We start from the raw sequence: 27,958 nt of genomic DNA, 5'->3' as shown, positions 1-27,958 counted from the left end.
AGAGGGTTCGAATACGTTTCGTTCAGGCTTGAGTATACTTGAAAGTATTTCTTTCATCCGCATCCGATCCACATCAAATTTTAGACACGAAACAATCTGTCTTCAGAGCAGAAAAAAAAGAAGGAAGGGAAGGCTGGCCTCGGTGAGTATGTATTATATCTCGGGATACGGAAACCTATAAAAAAAAAAGGAGGAAGGAAAGGAATAAAGATGTGAGGGAAAAAATGTCCTTGTTTGCGTCCTCGTTAGCGCACGAAGAGCCGGTTTTTCTGGACAATGTTGCGTCCGTGATAAGGTTGAACGTACGGAGAGCCATTCGCAGATCATCGGTTATTTTCCGAGGTTCAATCCCGATAAGAAACCGCGCGGAAAACTTACTTATCGCATCGGCTAATCGAAACGTCTCGTTTCGATCGAGGATGTTCAAGGACGGGGCGCCATCGCCCGAACAACATCGCCGAGACGTTGGCGGAGTTCCAAGACTCTTTTTTTCTTTCGTCTCCAAATCTCTTGCCGGACACTTGTCTTTGTGTCGCTTTACAGGAGTGGCGCGCTTCTATCGGCTCGTATATCAAGAGGCGCGGTCGTACCGGATTCTGAATTCGAAAGAGAAAGAAAGAAGATGATGTGTAACGTGCCCGCAAAATAGGCGAATAAATGTCCGAGGGGATTAGACTAACGTAAAAACCGCTTAATTAAACGTCAAGACATTTATGTCGACTTGAACTTCTCGCGTGTAATCGTCCGGCATTCCGAGTGAGTCGCCGTGTGTACGTGTGTACAAGCCGCGTGTCGCGTGTGCGTGCGCGAGTCGACAACGTTATCGCTCGCGGCAAATTAAGCGAAATTATACTCGCCGTTCTAGAAGGCAAAATAACGAAAGCGAAATTTAAGGCGGAGGATAATCGGGGCGCTCGGCTTCGAGCCCTTCTCTCCCATTATCTCTTTCTCGCTCTGTCTCTCGCTCGCTTAATTTCATATCCGTAAATACATATCCGTTGCATATACCCCGCCGCAAATTCCCGCATGATAAATCTATACGTAGATAATGTTATTCGTGCGATTCCGTGGACGCGATCGTGTAAGACATTGGATTTATCAGAGATATAGGGATAAGTTCTTGTCGATATAAAAAAAATGAAATAAAAGTCGATTTAGTAGTTTAGGACGTCGAGATATTTATGAGCTAACTTTTCGGGTGTTTCGGCATTTTTAACGAGCCGTCCTCGTGTGTGTTTTGTGTATTTTATGCGACTTTATTACAAATGTAACTTTTATATCGAGAAATTATTTGTATTTCGTGTTAAAGCGAGCTTAAAATATCTTATCGCATTCGCGATAAATCTTAATGTTAATGAGGAGTGATTATAAGACACGAAGAATTCAAATTCAAAATTTAAAACTTGAAATTTTGAACATAAATTTAAACCTTTCCCAGGTAGCAGGAGACGTCCAAAGGCGTCTTAATGGCGTGTTATTGACGATAGAGATGTTATCAATACGTCATTAATATGTCACTCTGCCCTGGGTCAGTTTAAATTAAAAATTTAACTTAAAATTATCGACGAGAGATAGGACTCGTGTTGTAGAAGTAATTCTACCGCAAAGATCGGAGATATAAAGCTGACGTTGCTGCAACGGTATCTTACAATTGTGCGGAATTGCACTAATCGTCCATATCTTGAAAAAAAAAGCACCGCGCTCGTATGGAAGTAATTTACCACGTAATACGAGGTTTGCCGCGAACGCGAGTAGAAAACCGCGTTGTGAAAAACGAGGGCCTATCACGATTGGTTTTCCCAGGGAAAACGCCAGTTTAGGGTGACCTCGATATTAAACGTATCGAGCGATATATACCTGTACTGTTTTATTAGCGCACGTGATATTATCAATTTCCTTATCGCGTGAGATCGGTATTCGACAGAACAGATTGGATTCGCTAAAATTCCATGCAATGCAGTTTGGAACATTCGAGTCGAATTAGATTTAAGTTAATCGAAGCTCGGTCGAAAAGTCGCTCCTTATACCCTTACAGAAATTTAAATACTGTGAGTATTTGGCTTACAATTAGTGATTAATTACTTATTTTGAGTAATAAAATTTAAGGATTGTTTTTTTTAATGCTTTTAATATTCAAAATGCCCAAAATAAGTAATTAATCAGTAGCCAAATAATCGCTTACAGTATTGAATTTTTCTGTAAGGGCAATCTACGTCGGAAGTTAATCGGCGTGGGGATAATCAGTGGGGATCGGCCTCTAATGTCAAGACTGTCCAGAGCGAGCCACACGATGCGCGGAGAGATCCGCTCGTCCGCTCCGCGCGGCTCGGCGACTCGGCGCGGCGCGGGCGGCGCGAAAGCGAAACGCCACAACTGGCAACCCGCAACGCCGCGCCAGTTGCCAGACTTGTCAGTTGTGCACGAGGCACGAGGCACTAGTCGTCGGCGAGCTTTCGGCTATGATGGTCACGTTGCTCCCCCGTTGCAGCCGATAGTACAAACGGAACCTCCACTCCACTGGGCCGCCGGTGCGCTGCCCTTCCCGGCCCACGGCCTTTAAAAAGCCGCTTTTGCTCCAACGCTTTTTTGCCGTGCTCGTATACCAGTACGTAAATGTGTCTTCTATCTATTTTCTGCCCCCGGCTGCGTAATCGGGCAACTCGCACTGTATCGATCGTCCCGCGACCCGCGACACGTACCGATGTATATATACGTCCGCCGGCCGCTGGATAGTACGTGACAGTTCTTGTGTGCGTCCTCCGAAGTGTGTCGAGATGCTTTCTGTCGGTTTTGTGAAACAAAGAAAGTTATATGTCTCTCATATTTATAGTATATGTATAGATAAAACGCATTTATGTGCATTTTTTATAGCCAAAATAAATATAATATAACTATTTTATATAATATTTATATAAATGTTTATAAATGTATAAAATGTATATATGTGTGTCTGTGTGTGTGTAGAATAATATATATACATTTATAAACATAATATATAATATAATTGTAATATATATAAATACATATTTTGATATATAATTTTATTTACGAATATATTTATGAACATATATAACGCACACATACGTAACATACATGTGACATATATGTGCATTCACACAATTGAGAGATTCACACAATTGATTTCAGAAAATAATTTTCCATTTGGCACGCCTCCGTTGCGTCACGCGCTTTACGGAGCCGCGATCGCTTTTAATGTATGCCTTTGTATTCAATACGCGTGCCGGAAATGATTTACGGAATTTATAATCTCGGCCGCGTCCCCGATTCAATTGCGAAAACGGCCACGTCGCTCGCTCAATTCCACGCTTCCGACGAGCGATTCTTATAACGGAAACTGCGCGCGTTCTCCTAGCGGTCGCGTCGAAAGTTTCATCCCCCTTATGCTCGACGTTTACGCGTCACGGGGCACGTAGGCCCCGAAGGATTCGAAGAAGTCGAGTCGCGTACGGTAGTCGTGTCTCGCGAACGAACTTGACAGCTGTGGTCGCAGGTACGAGACTCAGCTAGGAAGCGTCGCGTCGGAGGTCGCGCTCCTCGCTCCCGGCTCCAAACGATTCCCCGGATATTACCGTTAGAACGATCCGGCCGCAGCGCAGTTTCTAGCGAAGCCGCGGTGGTAAGTCGTCGTTCGTCATTCCCGCAATTGCAGGCAATGCAGGCATTTCAGCTCGTGAACGTTCATAATTATTCTGCCTCCTCGATGCCCTTGCCCGTCCCGTTAAATCAACAAGGTTAGATCGATCGCGACCGTGAAATCGTTGCGGTGCCGACGGTAAATTAAATTATCAAAAATTATTTTCTGATACGCGTTTTTCAGTGTCGCGCCGCGAACCGGTATACAGGAAGAAAAAGAGAGAGAGAGAGAGAGAGAGACAGGAAAAAAGAAAAGGGAAGGAAAAGGGGAAACTCGCTTCCGCCTTTCGATCTGCAAATCCGCGTCTCGATATTCTCGATTCTCGATCGCGAACGGGTTTGGAGGCGTCGCCTCGACCTCGCTATTTCCCCTCGCTTTAACGGGATACCGCAAGGTTTCTCTCGCACAGCGGCGTAAAAACATAATTTACGAATGAAATATGGATCGTCGCGCGTCGGTGGGGCTCCTCGCGGCCGTCCGTCACGCGGGCGTCACGTCACGCCAGCGCGCGGTCGTAAAACTTAACGGCGACCCGCGACGTTAACTCTACCGCGGATGACGCTTTTGACAAAACGTCCGGAATACACAATCGAAATGTATGCCGAGAGACGTACGAGAAGCACGTACCTGTGCATTATTTTGTGAAAGTAGGACGTACGGTCCCGCCGCGCTTATTCGCGCCGACTTCCACGTCTCCGACGTGACTCCGCTTCCTCCTTCACTTATACGCTAATATTCCGTCGCGCTTCCGTGCCTCCTTCGAGGCGCAAAAGTTTCTTCGACGACGCTCAACGAACCATCGATTCGGCCTATCGTTCCTATTATTCGGTGTATTCTCACGCGATATATTGTTTTATGTAAAAAAAAAAAAATGGAGTTATAAAGATCTATCCAGACAAACTTGCATAGATGCGTCATAACCATATGCATAAAGAAACGGCGTGATCTATTTCCTTATGCACATGCATATGGACCACACACGTCTCTTATGCTTATGTTTATGCGCTATGCAAGTTTGTCTGGATTGATCTTAAGAGGCCCGATTTCTTAAAGCCGCTGTGTCATTAAGTTACAGAAGCAGAAGCAAGGACTATTCTGCTTTCTTGGTAGTTTTTTTTTTTTTACTCTCGCGCATTTTTACTGTCAAACAATTAACAATTGTAATCGTGACGATGTGAAACAGAACGCGCTTCGTATTATCCGCGCTTTTAATGGCATGCGGTAGCCTTCGTAGCTATCGCGAGACGATAAGAGCATTTTATAAAGTTTTATACTTGTACGTTCTGCTTTTTTTTCCCCCCGTTGAATGGATCGGCTTTTTGCTGTAATTAACTCGTGTAATGTTCTCTACATTTTCTGTAAATCAGTCGAGTTATTAATGCACGCATTAATTGATTGATTATACTCGATCACGAGAAGCATGTTTTTTCCTCTTACAACCAACAATAATAGTAATTGTAGCAAACATCGCGCGATGTACATATACTATCTTCACGTTCGGATTCGAGACAACGTTTCTCATGATAAATCGTTCAAAGATTTTATCGGTTTATGAAGAGAGTTTCTCGCAACAAATATTAAAATTCTTCTTTCTAATATCGCGTGAAATGGAAAATTCTCGGGAGACTGTATAATTTCCAATCAACAGTTACATTTTCTCCAGAAGTACTTTAGTTCTTTTCTGGCAATTATTTGGAGCGTTCAATAAAACGTTTATATAAATGAGAGTAAATACTATTAATCTTTTGTTATTTTATTTTAGAATATCGGGGAGTTAAAATTATATTTTTAAATTAACTGTTAAAATTATAATTTTAACATTATTTCGACGGTTCAATAAAAAATTTTAAATGAGAGAGTAAATTCTATTAATCTCTTGTTATCTCATTTTAAAGTATCGGAGAGTTAAAATTATACATTTATCCAAATTTACGTGACATTCACAATTTTTTTATCAAGTTCGCGCATTTAAAAAATTTACTCGTTAAGTAAACACGATTTCGTTGATGGCGTGTATAATATATACGTTGCATCATTTTCGTAATCGTATAAATAATAACGATAGTGATTCAGTCTTTTGCGCAACGATAATAACTACTTTCACACACACACACACACACACGTCGAATTCATAATGAATCGCAATGATATAATCTATTAAGTACGTTAATGACTTCTTGATCCATGCGCCCGACTGCAAATAAATAATTCGCAGCCACAGATAAGAAAAATAAAAACGCGAGCGCCCGGATTTTGTGTGTGACTCTTTGACAAACGATTCGGAAACAAATATCCGCCTTTTTTCTTTCTCTCTTTCTGCGCTCGAAGACGCGGGTTGACAAATTACGCGAGATACACGTTTGTCGACACGTTTGAGTCTACCGATCGCCAACCAGTCTCGCATTATGCCGGATGCATAATCGCGCGGTTCGGGAACTCGCGGGCTCACGGTCGGAGTAAAAGTAAAAGTTGTAGTAATAAAATTCGCGGCTCGTTGAACTTAAAATCAATGTGAATGTAACGGAAGGCCAATGTAAGCCGAAACATTCCTGTCCGCGCGCCAATCCGCTATTTTTGTCCTGCGGCGTTGGCTCGCACGTATGCTAATTTACAACCGTCACCCCGTCATCAATCTCTCTGTAGGAAATTGACAACGATTGGTCTATTAGCGGTGGACAAGATGAAATCTCGTCTCGAAGGAAATGTCCGTTTTTTTTTTTAAATTGCAGCGACGTACGATTTGTGCGATTAGGTTGCCGATGTCTAATTTTATCGTGATTATTTTTTAATCGCGCGTATTAAGTCCGTGTCGCTGATAGAGTCGCCGGTAAAAATTATGCAAAACATTTACGAGAATATATAAATCTTTCGCTTTTCATGAATGAATAATGAGAAGAAGGTGTCGCACGGTATAATCGGTTTACGATTATTATTATAATCGGTTGATAGATATAGGTTCTCGTTACCTTGAGGTACAACAATCGCGTGAGAATCCTCGAATCATGCTGTTTGAATAATGGAAGGAAGCCGCGCGCGGTCTTTACGTAAGTCTCGCCATGCCGTGGAATTGCAATTTGCGCGAAAATACCGGATTATTACACGTACATATTTACGGATAAACGCCGTGTTTGCCGGCAATGTATTAATTTACGGACGCGTCGAGAAACGAATAAACAAATACATAGCTAAACGAATACATTTTTTATCGATGTTGTAGCGATTTAATTAAAAAAATATATATATATACATATATGCCCGACAAATTTCTGAAATATTGTAATATATGATAATTCCTGATAGTTCCGTTTCATTAATTTTAAATCAAGTTCCGCGGGATTTCGCAGGCCCATAATTTGCTGTCGAAAAATTAATGCTGGGTATTTAACCAGGCCGTGATGGACATGAATTCATTGGTGAACGACCTGCCGCAACTGCAGGCTCTCCGGTGTTATTAGCATGATACGGCAATCTCCGAGAAATCGAATCGTTATTGCGTCGTAAACAAAATTCCTCGAAGCGAGATGCGCGTTACGCCTCATCACTTTCAAAGTCCGATCTTGATATTAAAGGTAATAATGTTACCATTGTCGTGTGGTTTCGCTGACAATGAGTGACACACGACGGGGCTTATCGTCGTGACGCGGATGACCTTGGAAACCGCGAAAGCTGTGTATATTTCGTGTCCTCGCGAGATACGGCTTCCCCGCAGTAAGATTTAGAGCACACTCGTGCGATTATGTTAAGTACACACGAATGTGTGTACGACCGCGATTTTGCTTCATTGCTTCTCGACCTTTGTCTCCGTCAGTCATTGGCCGCGTGGATGTTGCGCTAAAAGCTCTTATGCGTGCCGGATGTTATTACGTAAAATAGATTTACTTCACCGCGCTATTTGCAATAAATTCGCCGATGTCGTGAGTGCTTTGTGTTAGCTTAGCTGTATACCTGATAATCCCCGGCATAGGGTGACGAATTAAAGACGTGGCTGAAGATTATCTTATGAAACGTACTTATGTCATTTCGTGTTTTTAAAATTTATGTAAATTGTAAAAACGTAGAATCTCGTCGTGCTGCAATAATGGCCACTGCATAACTTGATTCTTGTACTTTTATTAAAATTATTATCAGAGATTTTTTCCGTTTTTTTAATAAATATTTTATTGTTATATTATCGACACTTTTATTGTATTTTATTTATCAACTCGTATATAGATGAAATTTATTTATTTATAAAAGAAAATATCTCCATATTATATTGAAAAAATAATTTATTTATAATCATAGGCAAGTTGCGATGAATCTAACTTCTTCCACGTATAGATACGTATAATCATTTGTTGGAGTTTGATCGGTTTTATCGGTTTGACAAATTGGCATACGTTTGTGTTTTCCAGTTAATTTTAAAATCGCGTTTTGTTTATCGAATAAAAACTCGCGTTATAATTGTGTCGCTCTGTTTTTTTTCCCGGGTTCATAACGTTCTGCATAGGTCATGCAATAAAGTGTCTGATTGCAGATGAACATAATTTTGCGAAATTATGCTCATATTAATCGCCGCAATTTAATTTACGAGCAACATTTAATTTTTTCAGATTAGCAAGACTATTTAGTAACCTTGATGATCTTCGTCGACGGAAATTTACATTAATTATTTTAATTTATTTACTCGCAGACACATATTTAGCGTGCAAAACAACGGAATATTTAACGCGATCATCTGAAATGCAAATGGTCAGTCAAGCATAGTTATATACATATTATATACCATATGCCATGCCTTTCGCTTTTTAATCTATTCAGTTTATTATTATTATTGATTAATAGATTAAATTAACTTCACCCTCCGGATTTACAATTACCATCGATCTTTGTTTTTCTTCCTCTCTCTTTTTCATATCTCACATTATATCTCTTATAAAGGTTAAATCTTGATCTCACAGAAAACTAGGAATAATAAAGAAGAAGCTTATTAATTATAATTATCTCGAGAAGCATTAAAAATAGTAATATAAGTAATTTAAGAGACTATTAGAAACGGAATGTTAATTAGACCAAGAGACTTCGCGTAAAAATAGGCGTAAAAATTTATTGTTACAACAATTTTATTTCCTTGAAACGAGTTGATAGGCGAAAAATATTTTTGAGAAGCGTTTGATTAAAGAATTTGCGAAAATATTTTCATAAAAGGCTCTTAAAAAATTGTTCGTAAGATTCACAGAAAAAAAAAAGAAATTTTATGTCTTTTCCACCCGAGCGCCCCGCAAACATCGTCAGAAAGACTCTTAAACTGCTCGTAAAATTCAGAAGAAACGAAATTTTATTATCTACGCCTCGAAAACTCAAACCGCTCATTTGATTTACGGATGGGTTCGTTCCTTAATCTTGCAAAGCAGATTAGATTAATTCTCAACCGATTTGCAAATCGGAGCGCGGAGGAACCGCTTTCTTGGCCCACCGAACGAATTCTATTTTCGTAGCTGATGTCGGAGGCCCAATAACTCTGCTTCTTTGTATCGCGGGGTAACGAAGTCCGAAAAAATTCCGTCACGGCTGTGTTCGACGATCGATGTTGACGACCGACCTTATAAAGCGCGCAAACAATTCGGTATCTTCTCCTTGTTTTTTAAAGGACAGTGGGTTTCCCCCGTAACGCGCGCCACTCCCTCAACGCAAAATATTCAGTCGGACTGTGATAGTCCGATTGAGCAAGTCGGCGCTTTTTTTTGCACAATTATCCTTCGACTTTGCATTTACCCAGTCTTTCATGATTATACTCGCTCGTTATAGTCGCAATATGTAATTAGTAATCCCTCGTTCGCAGACAACAATGTAAGGTCGACTTAAATATCGAGTTGCGCGTATCAAATTGTCGCGTACGCATATTGCATATCACAATGTGGAATTTTTGCATGTGAAATTTTTAATAAGAAGATAACGAATGTTCGACATAATGTTTTACATCTCTACGAGAGCGTTTTTCCCCCCGAAGGAGAGATTTATGGCAGTATAATGATAATGAAATAAACGGGGCGTCACGTTTATAATACGGTGGAGGTCAATAGTTAACCGAGATAACAAAAATTGTCTAGCGCGGTCGTGATTACGTCGTGGTAATTAATATGTGTTTCGCGCGAACCTGTTTTCTGATGACTTCGCGAATTAATTTCAGGCTCCATAAGGCCGCATATTTTTTTTCGCCGCGCTAAAAGTTGCCTCACCACATCTATATCTAGCGATACCGCCCGCAACTTTTTTTTTTAGCGTGCCGGGCTCTTTTTTATGCGCGTATTATTGTTTACTCGGTCAGGAACGGTTATCATTATCTTTCGCATACAAACGATATTTTGACAGACGATTGCTATAATTATATAAATCTTAATTTGCAATTTATTTTGACGGGCTCCTCCTGATTTATTGTTTCAGATTGAACTAATAAGGTATGCGAGGGCGGGAGTCATCGTGAACGCGCAGCGTCAGCGAAAAGCGACAAAATTTTTCGTCGACGAACGAAGAAGATTTGAAAGAAAGTGCAGTGAAACGGACGTGCGCGCTGAAACGCGACCGAATGATACCCGAGACCCCGTGACGTTTCCTCTTCAATTTTTATTGTCGTGTGCACGCGAGCGAGCTTGACGTTTTGAATCATCCTCGTTATCTCCATTCGCCATGACCACTCCGACGACCCACTGCTCGCCGTCGCGGTCGTCGCTGAGTTGCTGCCAGTTCGACCGCAGCAGCCAGGACGACATGCGAGGACCGGCTATCATCGGCAACAACAATTATTTCCTCCAGCGGGAGAAGCACTCCTTCCCGAAAAGGCCCCAGGTCGACCTGTCCTTCCGCGACATACGCTACCGCGTCAAGGAATGGAGCATACGCAACTTCTCGATCCGTAAGTACGTCAGAAAGCAAAAAAAGAAAGTATTAATATAACAATAACGCGACGACGCCCGGGGGTCACATCCTACTCGCGACTTTACAAGTGGCGGCAAGCTTTGTTGATGAGCGTCTTTGTGACGTGCACTTCATACGTGACAACATTTCTCGGGGAAAATCCAGAAGGAAAAAAGAAACGGAGACGCGTTGATGATTTACGAGCCGCGTAATCAATTAAGAGAACGTATAATGTCACTTTTTTTATTATCAAATAATTTTATGACTTTAACTGAATCTTGTGACTCTCACTTATCAAACTTGTATATACCAATTACCGGATATCCGGCATGTATATTAATATAACTGTGCGACATTTTAGTTCCATATACAACATTCTTCAGTGTTATTTTTCTCTGTCATTTCCATTTCTAACATCCTTTTCTATGACATACTTTTTCCGCATTATCGTTTGCTCCTTGGGTTATCAGCGCGCCATAAACTAAAGATTGCACTTACACTTCTCACAGCCTTAGCATTTCAGGTCAATATCGGTTAATTATTTTGCACTTGCATTTTCTGCGCGATCGTTACAAAATTAATTTCGTGGGTACAATTTGCAATTTTTAAAAGAATTTTGTTAAACATTATGAGTCAATGTATCCCTACGGTTTCCTAAAATATGTAATACAGTATTATATATTTTGCGAAATCCGATAATGAATTTGAAATTTGACGAACGTGACAAGTTGTTATAATATAAGTTTCTTCAGATTCTCGTAGACGATAGTCGCATAAGTGAAAGCAGATTGTAATTATACGGTGCTCGTGAATTACTCAACGGTGACAAGGAGTTTTCGTTTAGCCTTGAAAAAGTTGTAAATGTTACGGTTGAAGTGAAAACACACTTATAGTATATTTAAATGGTTTTAATTGCTTTAAAATATTATCCGAATATACATATGTCGTGTTACACACGCAGAGACACATCGATCGTACAGAATAATTTGACGATTGCTGCAATTGCTTTAATGACCGTATATTGCGGGGCTAGTGACGTACTTGAGGAGAAAGTATTTGTATCGTGTAGCTATATACGATGCGCGAAGAAAGTTTTAAACGGAGAAAGTATCGCGACGCGTTTTTGAAAATATAACGTACAAAAGTTGACGCGGCGTATCTCGGCGCGTTTCAGAGATATCGCAATATATGATCGGATATCGATATAAAAATATATATAATATTGAAAGCAAAACAGTTTAATGAGACAACAGCCGTCGTTCTTAGAAAGCGAAATGTGTTTTACACTTAACCTTTGATTAATTTTTTTATTAAATTAAACATGTTGAGACAGGCAGACAGACAGACAGACAGAGAGAGAGACAGAGAAAGATAGAGACAGAGAAAAAGAGAGAGAGAGGGAGGAGGGGGGGGGGGGGGAGAGAGAGAGAGAGAGAGAGAGGGGATCAAAGAATCAATACACATTCAAAACTAGATCAATGATATTCATTGCGTTGTGAAAAAATGTGGCTGCTAATATTAGAATTATAATTTGATTATCACTTTTCCTCATTGTGTCACACTGCTCATATATTCATTTAATTGAAATATCGCTCCGACGACAGAACGATGTGATCGTATCTCATTTCTACGTTTCGATAATGCTATCGTTCCTGAATGACAGGTTGCTCAAGTGACAAGTACATTAATAACAATTTAACTTGGCTGGTTTCTTTTAAATCTATATTTCTACGCGCGTTTCACTACGTATGCTAATTAATTAATTAATGTATAGCGAGGTATCAGCTGTTTTGCTATCGTTAATAGCGGCATTTATCTTGGTGGAAAAAAATTGCTGCATAATTCTTCTCTTTTACATAATGAGTCGTAAAGCGTGACAGCGCTTTATAGCATGCGTATGCGTATCCTATTATTGATGGCGCACGTATATTAAGTTTATGTAAATAATTGCTCTTTCGAAATTCGTAAATCACATCAATTGTTTTGGATTACGAAAGAAAGTAACGTAAGCCGCGTGTGCGCCGGCGAGTTCGTCGCTTTAGCAAATATTCGCTGAACGTTTTAAAAATGTATTTCTGCGTGTGCTCACATTGTACACGATTAATGAATGATTTTAACAGATAAAAATCAATTGTAATACATAACATAATAGTATGTAGTATACTACGCAGATAAGATTGAGTAAACGATAACATTGATACGATGCATACTTGCCCTACATATTAAATTAGATAAATTTATATATAAATATTTATATATATAAATATTTTTTAATTGTCTCTCGCGCTTTTGTTAATTGCGCCGCATTTAACGATAAATGTGTTATACAACGTTTGTCGTTATCTTGAAAGATGCGCGTCAAATGATAAATGGATTTCGCTTCGTATACCGAAAAGAGGACACGACGGCGAATATACCGCGGCTCGAGTCGCGTAAGCGTCGATCCGGTATCTTTCCGCGTCTGCCCGATTGGACGTACCATTACTTACATCGAGTATAAAATTCAAGAGTGTGTGTCGCATCCGCTGTAAGAATTTATTGTATTATTCATGTTCCGAGAAAGGAAGTTGTGCGTCACAGACAATGCCACGTACAACAATACGTGCCTTCGTTTAAACTGCAGATGCAGGGTCGATTCTACGAAACATCATCGTCTCGTAATCATTCTACTGCAAAAAAATATGCGTGAAAGGAAAATATTTGTTAAGTTATTTAAAGAAAGATTCATACACGAAATTTATTATTACATGTTAATTGTGCTTCCTCGATTCCTCTTTAAATCGGTGAACTGTTGTCAGTTTTGCGCGAAAGAGAGGATTATCGACGTGCGTATAATTTATCACGCGTGCACGTATTCTATGTAAATATAAAGCGGACAGGTGTGCGAACGAGGCTCGAACGTGAATAGAGATCTGCCTACGAAAGCGCGCGATCGAGGAGTACCGTGGCGACGTAAGAGAGAAAGCCTCCGGGTGAAGTTATATTGATGCGTACCGTGACATTCACATAATTCGCCAGTGAATAACGCGAGATACGAAGCTCCGGAATGAGAGGATTAGTCATGCGATATGTAGGATACCATTTCTGTGCTTGATCTCATTGTCGGTATATATATACAAGATGTTATAATAGCACGAGCATGTTTCAACATGGCTGGAGAGCGGTCGAATCCAATGTGATTTTTCGCTTCCTTTTAAACACGCGGAATGCGCTCGTCGCACTTGCATCTCGCACGTGGAATGGAAGACCAGGTGAAGCGATTGAAGCATTCGTGGTCGCCCCATAAGGGAAAGTAACGTTCCCCAAAGATATTTCGTGTCAAATTCCGGCTCCTTTCTTTTCTCAGCGGGATCCGTGTCTTCCTCCTGCATTTCGTTTCCACGTTTCTTCGACCCGCGCACGTGTTCATAGCTTCGCGTCTCATTGTTAACTGCACACAACAATTATGTTATCTCGTGCTTAAAGAACGCTTCCGGCGATCGGGCATTGTGCGCGACGCGTTACGTAAAGTATGATTAAGAAGAATTATAACTCGATTAGACTCAATATATCGCCCATCTCTTCTCTTTCTCTTTTTCTCTCGGTGACATACAGCATACAACATGAGGAAAAGGGGCACACTAGGCTGTCGCGCGCGCACCCTCCTCCACCCCCCAGTATGTCGCACAACGGTCTGATCGTCGGCTGCTACGCGATTAGCTTTAACGAGCACGTTCTGTTATCAATTTATCGTGAAAGCAGTTCAAGGTTTGTTTGGACGAGCATGCACAAGGTTGGCAGAAATAATCGAATCGCTCTAAAAGTGCTATTCGCCTATGTGAGTTTCCTGTCTTATATACGCATATGTAGTCTCGGCGTTTTTGTAAAAGTGGATAGATAAGTACGATCTGCGAAAAGTTCCTTTCAAATTACACTCGCGTTCGTCTTCTATTCGAAGGCAGATTAAGATTGAGAACGAGGCAAAATTTCTTTGTAACTCCACCTGCATCACACATTACCGTATAAATAAGTTTCTCACGAAGTAATTTAATTCGATATTTAATCTCTCGCGCACAAGAAAGATGTATTTTACATATATTTATAAAAATCTTAGTAAAAATTCTGAAGATGAATATTAATGCCTGCACATGGTATTGACAATTGTAATGTGTTGGCACTCAAGGTGTTACAGATAATCTTGCATATCCATTAAGCTGGGAACAACGGCATTCTCTTATGCAAATCCTAGTATCTTAATGTAATAAGTTAAGAAATCAAAGTTGAGTTTCTCCAGAGAAGGTCGTCGCATAAATAGATCTATTATTACCATATACTTCTTGTACTTATGCGGGATTCAGGAAATATAAAATTGCACTTGTAACTTGCGAGGCTAACTCCGATGTAATGTTTCCGATTTTATTTCTTTGTACAAAGTATATTGCTTTTTTTTTAATTACCTGTTCTCATATGTCTTATATTTGCGCGCGAATAAGATGCGATCTAAAGTCAATGACTTTAAGGATAGCCTTGAAGCAGTTGCTTGGCGAGCTCTATAACCAATTATATAAATCTTACGATCGACATGAACGAGAGAGTCGCGTTAAACGTTACGATGTTCCGTAACTAACGACGTGTGCTCACCGTTGTTTTTCACCTTTTTTGCACGCTCCAGCTATTAAAGTTGAGGGATTATTATCTCAGGAACGCGCGTCCGCGCGCGAAACAGAAGTTAACAATGAATCACCGCGCATTGAATGACGTAATCACGTAATAAAACGATCACATATGCGTCTTGTTACAGGCGAGAAAGAAATTCTGCACGGCGTCAGCGGCGAATTCAAGTCCGGCGAATTGGTGGCTATAATGGGACCATCCGGAGCCGGAAAATCGACGTTGCTGAACGCTCTCGCCGGTTTCACGTGAGTATCGAGAACTCGTTCCTCTCTGACACACTTTAAAATTAACGCGTCCGCGGATCATCCGCGACTTCGGCAATTTAATTGTTTCTCCTTCGCGCACGCGCGGATCTCTTTCTACATGCGCAACTTCCTGTTGTGCATTCCGTCACATGTTTTCTGAATGATTTAAGTGTTATCATTTCACGTTCTTTAATTTTGATTTACGCGAATTTCACGAGCGGTTAATCATTATAATGCGCGGACGTATACGCAGTAGAAACCTGACCTTTGGCAAGATAACGCGCATTGAACTGCATTTGTGCTTGTAATGAGACTCGATAGGTGAATTTACATTATGAAAACAAAGTTTCAGATAGTGGCTATATCTAATAACCAATTCGCAATTTTCCTCCATTCGTGATTCGTCGCCAGAACACGATCGGCTAGTAAAACGCGAAGACGCTAGAAGACGCGTGTCTGAACTGAATAATGCGAAAAATTTGAATTTGATTCGCTGTAGGCTGTTTAGGACTCGAGAGCGATATCAGATAACGAAACGATTACATTCAATATCAAGTTAATTAATGCGAGAAACTTGAACTCAATTCGCCGTGAGTTTTCCGTGTAGGCTGAGAAGGATACCGAGATTGATTCACGATATGGCTCCATGCACGTGGAGTTTTTTCTAGACATATTCTTGACGTAATTTAGCATTATCATGGAATACTAAATGTCCTAGCCGAGCTACTTAATAAGTTCGCTCACGTAGAACACACGCACGCATCGTGTGATTCGCATCAGGTCTTTTTTTTTTCCTGTAATTCGCTTGATGGCGAGCATCGTTTTGTCGCGTGTATTAATGTACGCGGAAACTCTTTTTCGTGCGAGAGAACGCGTCTTTTATTGTCGCCTTCGGCAGAAGAAAAAGGACACAAATTAGAACAAATCTCGCAGAAATCGGTATGTTACGTGCGCGAATATCAATTATGCGGTGTTAATCAAGAACGTGTATATATATATCTCGTAAATTAGTAATGTATTTGATGAGTCGTTGCGAGTCTAATCGGATCTTTTTTGCATTATAAGTTCTTTTTTTTTTTATTTGTTTCTCACAGTTTCCTCGCAATTTTTCCTTTTTACGTAACGACGATTCTTCACGTTGTAATTGATTTGTGGTATTTCCACTTATACACTGAAAAAAATCTGGTTTGTTTATTTTCCACCAGAAAATACTGCATGGTTATAGATCTACCACAATCTGGTACCATAATCTTAAATTAATAGGAATTCCGGTTGCATTAATTGGAATTTCTGGTTGCATTAATCGGAAAAATCTGGTTCGTTTATTTTCCATCAGACGTCCAATTAATTTAACCAGATTTTTTTTTTCAGTGTACCTAATACTTATGCTGGATTTTAAAACTATTTTGTGTCATGCAGTTAATAATACCGATGAATTATACATAATTCAGACATTGTTAAGTATTTTTGATTTTTCTTACACAAAATACGGCCAATATTATTTGCTTCAGAAAAAACTGATTTTACTACTTGATGCAAATGAGACCTTGATATTATATACCGTAGTTATTTATCATGGAAAATGAACGTTAATCGAGCGATCGAACGATAATAGACGAAAATAATCGTCTATTAGATTTGATTATTGACGATAATCCATATTTTGCTTTCTACTTATTATGCATATGACGAAAAAATATATATATATGACGATGTAGATGGAAGAGAATTGCTTATACATATAAAACGATCTTGTTTTTTTTTTTAAATATTATTTACACTTTCGTATAAATCTATTATATGTGTTTTATATCAATAATAATTTAATAATGACCACAATTAAGCCATACATTCTACTCGTGTATTAAAAAGTTTTTTTTACAAATATCGTTTATTACATAAAATATATATTCACATACAATGTATCATTACGATATGATGTTACAGAAGGTTACCGATCGTGTTATTTTATTTGGAAGATATTAAAATAAGGGTATTAATTAGAAGTAAATAAGATATTTCATATTTTCTATTGGAATTTGTATGAAGAAATATAAAATTTCGCAAAGTATTCGTTTTTTTGGGACGGTCTCACCTTAATACAAGAGAAAACGTGTTATTCTGTTAAAAAAAAGCTTGAAATTAAAAGCAATTTTATTTAAGACAAAAACATATAGTTTTATAGATAGTCCATAAAGTATCTTCCTTGAAACCAAACAATTTTTCCGAATACTAAGGCGTTTTTACGTACATCTATTTATTCTTAATATGTTTGTTTGTATTTTTGTTGAAAAAAAGATATCAACTATAGTTAAATATTTGTCTACCGCTTTTGAGTTAATATTAATTAACATTTCGAATTAAACATTAATTCAACTGCATTAATCTAAATGCGCAGATCGTATTACGTTGCATATCTCTAGTTGTGTCGAGTGGAAAAGAACAGATAGTTTTTCTGATGATAATTGTTGCTTGATTGCATATCTCGGTGTATTAACTAAAAAATTAACTATCCTACGGTGCGCTTAAGCGTCTAATAATCAATTATCTATTCTACGTCTTTTCTATTTTCAAAGCGTCTCGCTTACATATCGTTCTTCCATACTGTTCATTGCTACATGGTATTCACTTTCTATAATTTCCGTTTTAAATATTGTTGCACGATATTAGATGATATCAATTAGATCTCAATGCAGAATATCTACTGGGCAGGAAATTACGTAAATAGTCAGTAATATTGCGGGACTTCAATGCCACATTGTACTTGTGAGGGCAAATCGCAGCCTTATCAAGTATATACTTATGGAAACGTATACATTCTTCCGTGCAAACGTTAAATCTTTCGATATTTTTCTAAAAAACAGCGAGTACTATTTAATAATTTCTCTTTTTGACAATATAATTGTTCGTAATACGAATGTATCGATGGCAATGCGTAGGGTAAAGGGTGTAAGCGGAGAAGTTCGGGTCAACGGTAAGGTACGATCACCGCAAAGCGAACGATGGAAGAGGACGTCGTGTTACATACAGCAGGACTCCATTCTCAGAACGTTCATCACCGTGGGAGAAGCCATGACGTTAGCTGCTCATTTGAAGCTCGGTTACACAATCAGTTCTGCTTATAAACACTCTCAGGTTCGTGATAATTGACCGTCTATTTTAATTGTCGCGTTGTGAATTCTTCCTTTTTCTTTAAACGCAACACGAAGGTCCTGTGTTCAGTCTCGCGCGCGAGGAAAAAATTCGATCTATCTCTTATAAACTTCTCCTCTCCATTTTCCTCGCGACACGTACGATTTATGGAATTGCCCCATTATCTTGGGACGTTCCCAGCCGCACCAACCGCCTTCTAATTCTATTCACGCTCGATGTATACGCGCGCAGGTTTTAGAGCTGTTGGAAATGCTAGGGCTGAGCCACTGCTATGACACGTTATGCGGAAAGTTGTCCGGCGGACAGAAGAAACGGCTCGATATCGCCTTGGAACTCCTAACTAATCCTTCAGTATTATTTCTCGACGAACCAACGACTGGTGAGTAATACATTACAGATTGGCGCAATTCTTAAAAATTGTATATTTAAAAGACAATTAAAATACAAAATTTGATTAATTCTTGAACGATTTCGTACGGACATAGCGCTTTGACGTGATTATAAAAAGATTGAATAGTCAATAGATAAAAGTAAAATTAAGAAACAGAGGTCAATTATAAAAACTGTCTCGGTGCAGAAAATCATTGGAAAGAAATTAAGGAGACGTCAAAATGGTATTTAAAAAATACTTAAGTAGCTCGAAAATAAAACACGTACTGTAACTTCGTTAAACAAACGTTTCTGTTAAATGATATTGTAAGCTCATAAAACATAGTAATAGCTAGCTAACGATATGAATGTTACAGAATAACGTTATATGAGATAAAAACGATATGAGAATGTTTCAAAATTACATGTCAAGACGTAATAGACCAAAGAGAATGTATAAAATCAACCATGGTATCTTAATAAATACAGTGTATTAACCCGGAAGCTAATCATTATAGCGTAAGAACCCGAAGATGATTAGCGTGCGGACTTGTGTTTGTCTGGACTTTGCTGTCCATTTTATGAGCTTTATTAGTTATTTGTTCGATCTAGGTAGCTCTAAAACACCTTATATATAAATTAAAACTAATGCAGACGATCGCGGAATTGTATCTCGTTGCTGACAGTTAACGAACCTGGTAATGCGACTGCTCGATACCTAGAAGTCTTTGTCTATCAAGCTACCGATCGTAGTCGGAGGCGCAAATAACGATTATTGCGTCGCAAATAATGCACTTAATAATCACCTGACAATCTAACATTTCACAATAAGCGTCATTGTACTCGTGTATCAAATTACCCTAGAAAAAATTACGACGTTATGATCATGCCGCGCCGTGATAGTCGAACTGGCAGAGGTCTCGCAACAACCTGTCTCGCGATTCGAGATGTGTATTTCCGATTACCTCATTCTATTTCCAGCCTCGCTTACTTAACGCTACACCTGTACGATAGATCTTAGATCTGTCATCGGGATTGCATCATCGCGGGAGCATAATATTGTTGAACATCATCAGTTGAGGCACCCTCTCCCCGTCCCGTGATAACGCAAAGATATCAACGCGAGGATATCAAGGGGATCGCTCTTGAATCCCCATTCCGAGCCTTTATACATTGCGTGCCGGGCAATCGCGATTGCGAAATACGCGTTTTCCGCAGAATGTGTATTAGCCGCTTTGTAGGACACCGTGGAATTATTGACCTTTCCAGGCCTGGATTCCTCTTCGTGCAGCCAATGCGTCGGTCTCATGAAACGATTGGCGGAATTAGAAAGGCGTACGGTAATATGCACGATTCATCAGCCGAGTGCCTTGCTCCTGGAGATGTTTGATACCCTGTACGTGGTGGCTGGCGGTTACTGCATATACAAAGGCCCGGTCAGCTCGTTGTTACCGCACCTGGCCTCTGTCGGCGCTCATTGTCCGCCTTATCACAACCCAGCGGATTTCGGTACGTAAACCTGCTGCAGCTGCAACAATTGAGGGCAATTTTAAGGCCTGAAATATCTCTCGTACGTCGCTTACTGACAGTTTCTGATTCACAAGCGAACGTGTAACTAACAGAATAAGAAATTACCGGCGGTAACGGATCAAGGTCGTATTTCGCCGTGGGCCGTGCCGTGGTCCGCTCCGAAATCGCGAAATCGTATCTAAAAAAGTCTTTATAAATCGCGCGATGACGCAAGAGCGGGGTTGACTCACTACACAAGTGTGTAGTAATATAGTCTCGAATAAATTAGGCAAGGTGGAGAACGAGTTAAGTTTAAAATCTAGAAAGTTTTTTTGATATTGCCGGTACAGTTTAAGTATAATTCGCTAAAAAGATCTTTCCCGATAGCATCGTCCATTTATGGATCTGATCTGTTGTAAGCTCTTTACTCGAAGCATCAAGATAGCAAAGTAAGAACAATCGCGTGTGTCAACGACTCGTAACGGCTTGAGTAAGTTGATTGCAAGTACACCGATATGTGCGCAGTGGATGTTGAAACGGTCAACGTTCACTTTGAAAGCGTTCTGCACAACAGCAGAATATAATCATAAGTCTAGAAATAATGACTTTAAAATCGAATTGAATTTGTTTCAGTCATCGAGGTGGCGATCGGCGAATACGGGACTTCGCTCGATAAGCTGGTGGCAGCGGCGGAAACGCTACCGAATGATCAGAAGAGGACGGTCGCTCTTACCACGGATCAGCCTGAGGAAGGTACGGTCGCTTTTTTTTCTATTTTACTTGACCAGATCCTGACTTTAAACCTGACTAGATCTCGAACAGATAAAAAATATTTTTCGGGTCATTTATGTAGAGCTGTAGGGTGTTTCGCGCAAGTATGTTTCTTGGGTAAATATAAATGTTGTACAAACAGGTCCCATAGAAGCTTTCAAGAGCTTTCCGAAATATTACAACGAAAAAATGAAATGTGCCGCGAATAAAAAAAAATCTGTTATTATTAAGAGGATTTATAGTTTTTTTTGTTGATATTACAGTATAATTTTATGTATAATAACAGTCCCATTTCAAATTGACCTTGGTCGAAAAAAATATTTTTATATATTTTTTAAATAGATACTCGATTATTTCCTTACAAAAGTTGCATGAATATTTAACGGTTTAAAACTGTTTGATGGTCTATAAATATTTTTATAGTTAAACTCATGTGTTATTCATATTAAACAAGAAGTTTTTATACACAGACACTATAAAAACTTGGCTGAAGAAGTTACATGTAAAAAATGACTTTTTCCTATACCTCTCTCTTTCTTATTCTCTCTCTCTCTCTCTCTCTCCTTCTCTCCGTCTTTCCTTCTCTAGTTGCTAATGGACGTATTACAAAAAACACCCGTATTTTTATTTTTAACATTAACATTCCTGTAATAGGTAATAAATTACCGAAGAGCTCCGAGAACTTATACGCGAAAAAATTTATCAAGTTAGTTTGTAAAACAATAATTATATGAAAAGAATGAAAAGAATTTTACTGAAAAATTTAAAAATTTAGCTAGATACAGAAAATAATTATGTAGAATTATCACATTAATTACGCAGGACGCTCGTGCATGATAATAATGCTGAAAAAGTTCTGACATTCCAGGAAACAGCTTGCATGCATATTCTACATAATTAACTTGATGGTTCTATAAATTTTTTTTCAAACCTGCTTCAAGCTGAATTTTTAAATATTTCAGCAAAACCGTTCTTTTCACACAGTTATTTCATACAGTTGTTTTACAAACTAACTCGATAAATTTTCTCGCGTAAGTTTTTCGAAGCTCTTCGGTAATTCACTGCCTTGTATGCAATTAATTGCGTCCAACAAAATTATATATTTTCAGATTTGTATCTAGTTAAGTTTTTAGATATTTCAGCAAAACCGTGTATTCTTTCCGTGTATTTACTGATTTATACGTATTATTTTAGCGGAAAAAGTCAAGGAACCACCACCACCCGCCGGTTTCCTGACGCAATGCTATCTTCTTTACAAGAGGCAGCTACTAAGCTTGAAAAGAGATTACTCGTTATTGATGGCGCGATTGCTTTGTCATCTGCTAATCGGCTTATTGTTCGGATATCTATACAAGGGAAGCGGCTATCGAGCTAATGTCTTAGCGAATTACGTTTATCTGTACGGATCGTTGCTGCTTCTTGTGTACACCGGGAAAATGGCTGTTACTCTTGCCTGTAAGTAGCTAATTATATCTATAGTTATTAAACATCGTTTGAATGTAAATATTCAATCACAATGCTTTACAAAAATACGAGAAACTAATTAATATATTTAGAAATATATCCATCTGCTTCGTATACATGTAGGCAAATGCAAATGCAAATTTAATTGTCGTTTCGTCACTTCACATAAAATAATGGTGAAAAAATGAGTCACGTTCTATATTTAACATATCGAGGTTTTCAGTTTCGATAAACTGATTAATATCAGGTAAAAGAAAATAACAATTTAATTTATCAAACGAAAATATTGGTATATTAGTCACATTAGTTACAGTAACAGATCTCTATTAGTCACATTGGTATTCTACGCATATCATTAATGTAAGCATCGTAAGCGATTATTAGCGATCTACGAAGTATGTAAATCTCTTTTTTTTTTAAAGACACGTTATATAACTTAAAATTAATGATAGCATTGAATTATCTATCTATCAATATCTAATGTTTAACTTATATGTATAAATTGAATTATTAAACGCGTTTGCAACGTGCGTTATATGCTAGAACACATAATCGTATTTTTTATTTAACGTTTTCAGTTAATTCATCTAACTTTTATTAATTTCACGTGATTTAGCTTTATTTAATATTTCAATTACAATCACGTGACGCATCAACTACCTTGATTATTGTCAAATTTGCAGGATTTTATTACAGAAATTATATTAATTTTAAAACTAAAGGTAGTTCAAGGAGTTCAATAGATCAAAAACAAAGGAAATAAAATGGGCTAATGAATCAAGCTAGTTGTACATTATTAGCGCACTGAAGATGACCTTATTACAGATCGAAACTTGTGACACTTCATTATTTATATTTATTTAAATGACAATACATATCTACTAATAACTAGTTTGATTCATTGGCCCATTTTATTTCTTTTGTATTAATTTTGTTCATCAAGACAGATTTCACTAAATAAATACAACGTGCGTTTATTTAAATCGAGTGTACCACATATATTGGCATTGTATTACGTTCGTGAATTCTCTCGGAAGAAGAAGTAATTGTAAGTTTGATACGGGCATAGTTCCTGCCAATTGCTGCAATTTTTGTTTTCTAAGTTAGCATGCAATAGCTTGACTTCGTTAAACGAGAACCAGCCGTTTTTATGTTAGCTTTCCACGCCGTGCGTGCTAGATCGAATGATAGGTATCGAAGGCCAGATTTCACTCGTTTCTTTCATTACTTCATTTTATGATTTCATATATGATTTGCCGTGGTAGAAACAAATTTCACTCCGAGCCTATTTGACTTCCAAAACTTTATGTGTATATACGTGCAGAAATAAAGAAAGAGAGAGAGAGAGAGAGAGAGAGAGTGTGTGTGTGTGTGTGTGTGTGTGTATGTCATATATTATTGAGTTTCGCTAGCTGTTGAAAACATCAATCATTATAGTTGTCCAGAACTGTCGTCACTAATCTCGCTTATCTTTCGAAATGCAGCAAAGTTGGTCGACGATAATTATCTTCACTGTTGCTGCATCAAGTAGTAGCATGTAATATTCGTGAACGCTCGGTGCCGCGCTGTCATTACTTCGAGATGTAGGTCAAGGAAACGCGAATATCTCTGCCACAGCTGCTGTGATTAAATTTCATACAGCGATCACCCGATGCGACTGTGCATCCTATAGCGTTTTCGAGGAAAACAGGTTCGAGTCAAGAGCGAATAATAACGTAATATCTCTGTTTAAAGTTTTAATGCACATTTGAGTATATCGTCACATTTGACTAATTTATCGAGGAAATGATTTAGTGACTTATTATCACGATATAAATGATGGATGTCTCAATATACGGCCGTTAACTCGAATAAATTGTCTCACAACGATACGTCAACGAATCTTGCGCAATTCTGTCGAAAAATCTTGCGAAAATTATATCTTAGGATAAAAATAAATAAGGCTAGCTAAATATAGATATAAATGATAATTGGCTGATTTATAAAAAAAACTGTAGAGAATTAAATTAAAACCCGCGTACGAACAATTTATTTAAATATTTCGTTTATTCACATGGTGAATTATCTCTACGATTTTCTTTCTTTTTCTGTTAAAATTTTTTCGTTTGCAACATGCAAATGCGTCCCATTATATATTCTATTTCCGAGTCTTTAAAACGACATCGATCAAATTCCGATTAACTTAATCGATGTTCAATCAGCAGAATTGCTTCAAGCAAAACTTCTCTTTCTCTCTCTCTAACTATATTATTATTCGTCGTCTCTAATGTAATCTTTTTTTTTCCACATGTTAAATGACAAAGAATTATTCGAATTATTCCACATCAACAAAACAGTGTACAGATGCGAGTATTACTCGATAAGAGTTAACTAATTTTTACTCTCGATTAAGTTTTAACCATTGCTTTAACTATATTACTCGATTAAGTTAATCGTAATCGGCGTAAATTCAGTTTTCTCACAATCAGTCAAAATCCTTCAGGTCATGTTATCTTGGTATTCAATGAGTGTTCAATTTCAATTTATACGCCTCTTTTTGTTTCAGTCCCACTGGAGATGCGGATTCTCATGAGGGAGCATTTCAATCGGTGGTACCGGCTAGCGCCGTATTATATCAGCATATTGCTGGTCGAGATACCCTTCCAAGCGGCATGTGCGACGTCGTATCTGGTAGTGAGCTACTGGCTGACCGGACAGCCCATAGAAACGAATCGTATAATATTCTTCATGGTAGTCAGCATCGCTGCCAGCCTGACGGCCCAAGCGTGGGGTTTCTTCATCGGCGTCACCACGCCGATTAAGGTGAATCTCCTCGGAATTCCTTCTTCCCTATAAGTGACACTGCCGTAGTCCATATACAATTTTGGACCTGAAGTTACTCAATGCAGATAATTAAGTCCCAGATCCGCGAGCGATTCTGCTATTCATCGGCGCTGTTGAATATTCCAAGCTGACTCTGCTTTTCAACTTCTTTTACGTTTTATTTTTCTTTATGGGCATACACATCATTAAGTTTATCATCGTTGCGAGCCGTGAAGATTGCGCTTTCGCTTATCTTTTACAAACATTACTCAGCAAAGAGAAATTTTTCAAAATTGCATAAAAGTTTTGAACTGCTACGTTATATCTCTTTTCTTTGTTTTTTAAAAGAGGATGTGCGTGTTCAATAACCGATTTGTACACGAGTGCTTTAACTTTAGTTTAAGTCAATGAATTAAGAATTAAATCTCGTTATTCGCATAATCTCTGGCACAATCTCATTTCGAAATCCAATGGACCGATTTATTGAGAATTACTAGATTACATACTAAAATATTCAACTTTTTAAACGTATGCAGGAAGAAAGAAATTGAATTTCATAATTCTTTGCAGATCGCCGTCTTCCTTGGCCCGATAATTGCGGTGCTGTTCTCCATCTTCGGCTTCTGCATACGTTACTTCGACACGCCGCACGTGTTCCGCTGGATGTTCCATATATCATATTTCCGTGCGGGTTTCCACAGTCTGTTGTACACCGTATACGGATATGACAGGATGGACTTGCTGTGCGAAGAATTTTATTGTCACTACAAGAGGCCCAGCAAGTTTCTCAACGAGATGGAGATCAACGATGTAAACGTGGTCAACAATCTGGTACTTATCCTCGGTATCGGGGTGCTGATGCATCTTCTAACGGCCAGCGCGCTTTGGTGCAAGCTCAACAGAAGATGAACCAAACACTTGTTCTGACTTGTCACTGATCTTGTCAAATACAGTATTGCACACAGTCCCTTTGAGGAACGACATAGGAATTCTGATAGGCTTTTCCCATGAGAAATGCGAAAATACGAAGAGATTCCATGGGAGAGATTTCACAGGAAACTTTAAGAAGGTTAAAAAAATCGCTAAGAATTAGTGAAATCATTATTTCTTTAGTCCTTGATCTCGCTGGAAATGAGATGTTTCGCGAGGATTTTGCGAATGTTTTCTATCGATTCGAAGATCGAGAGAAGACTGGATGTCATCCATGTGAATCTTTTGAAGCTACCAGTCGCAGAGGCTTTTTAAAAGTACTCTAGCGGAATAAAGTACTAATCGAAATTATTTTGTATTAATTGTTATCGTGACAAGATGCTATGATCCACCTGCAACTTCGTTCGCAAAAAGCGGTGATATTCAAGAATTATATAAAGCTGAATATATGTATATAAGTGAGAGTGATAACTAAGGGACAAATATTTACATGACACAGCGCGCATTTGAGCACCGCTATTATAGTTTCTAATTGTATTTAAAGCCCTAAAAATGTACTAAACAATATAAAATACTAGTTTAAACTTTAGTGTTTATTTAAACCGCGTTTTTAGTATTATCTATGGATATGTGAAGGTTTCGTTAACTAAATATTTCGCACTCTCTATTTGCACACAATATCTTACCATAGGAAACACGATCTTCTTTCTGAAAGAATATAAGAATATAAGAAAAGTATTTTATAAAAAAAAATAAGCGGAAATAAATAATCGTTGAATCTCTCTAAGAGGAAGTGGTTCTTCTTTTATACTAATTTATTATTGTTTAAGTCACTCTTTATGACAAAAGAGTAGTATAAACTGATATTTACTCTCATTTTCTTTATTTCATGCTGCATCTGTATTATTTCTACATTTAAGTACATGTATTATTCCAAATCCTTATACAATACGATATAATCCAAAGTGACACAATCCCATCACCTAACCAACTAATAGGCTTGAAAATTTATACACGAGCACATATTTTTTTATGTAATGTAATTTACAATCCTAACATTAAATATTTTATTTTAACGTCTGCAACATCAATGAGGATGTAATCAACACATGAAGGAATAGTCTTATAATAATGAAGTTATCAATTATGAATAATTGAAGGAAAGTGAGACATGTTATATGTGCACATAAAGAAGAAATGTTGGTAATAAAATTACATATCATCAGATTCACCTCTTATGTATTGACTGACTTACCGAAGATAATATTAATCGTATTAAAAAAATATGATCTTGAAGACAGATGAATTGCAATTTTCTTAACAGAATATTACATTCAGATATTGTTATCCTTTAGCAAATACTTGATTAAAACATCGCAATTTATTACGAAAATATTTTTATTCAAGATCACGGTTGATCTTCACATTGATTGATCTTGCACATTTTAGGGCAGCAATGTATAATGATACATTTACATTCGTAATGTAAATGTATGATACAGATACATTTCGC

The 27,958-nt window shown here is 38.2% G+C and overlaps 1 protein-coding gene across 3 annotated transcripts; it reads left to right on the top strand.

Annotated features, from left to right (window-relative positions):
• On the top strand, positions 1–27,672 carry LOC112459492 (ATP-binding cassette sub-family G member 1). 3 transcript variants are annotated; one of them, XM_025023602.1, is made up of 10 exons: positions 1–142; positions 10,079–10,547; positions 15,330–15,447; positions 18,387–18,582; positions 18,832–18,979; positions 20,239–20,478; positions 21,112–21,231; positions 22,444–22,704; positions 25,259–25,515; positions 26,086–27,672. In XM_025023602.1, the coding sequence occupies exons 2-10, from the start codon at positions 10,322–10,324 to the stop codon at positions 26,422–26,424; spliced, it is 1,905 nt and encodes a 634-aa protein (XP_024879370.1). In that variant the 5' UTR covers positions 1–142; positions 10,079–10,321; the 3' UTR covers positions 26,425–27,672. The 3 variants fall into 3 exon arrangements, with proteins under 3 accessions (XP_024879370.1, XP_024879369.1, XP_024879371.1); XM_025023601.1 differs by lacking the exon at positions 1–142 and adding an exon at positions 2,403–2,605; XM_025023603.1 differs by lacking the exon at positions 1–142 and adding an exon at positions 3,498–3,637.
• Positions 27,673–27,958: the final 286 nt, after the last annotated feature.

Source organism: Temnothorax curvispinosus, unplaced genomic scaffold (assembly GCF_003070985.1).
Source record: "Temnothorax curvispinosus isolate PA1 unplaced genomic scaffold, ASM307098v1 QBEX01009885.1, whole genome shotgun sequence".
In the NCBI taxonomy this organism is placed as follows: domain Eukaryota; kingdom Metazoa; phylum Arthropoda; class Insecta; order Hymenoptera; family Formicidae; genus Temnothorax; species Temnothorax curvispinosus.
The sequence above is the reverse complement of the archived record's forward strand: the minus strand, read 5'-3'. Positions and strand labels throughout refer to the sequence as shown.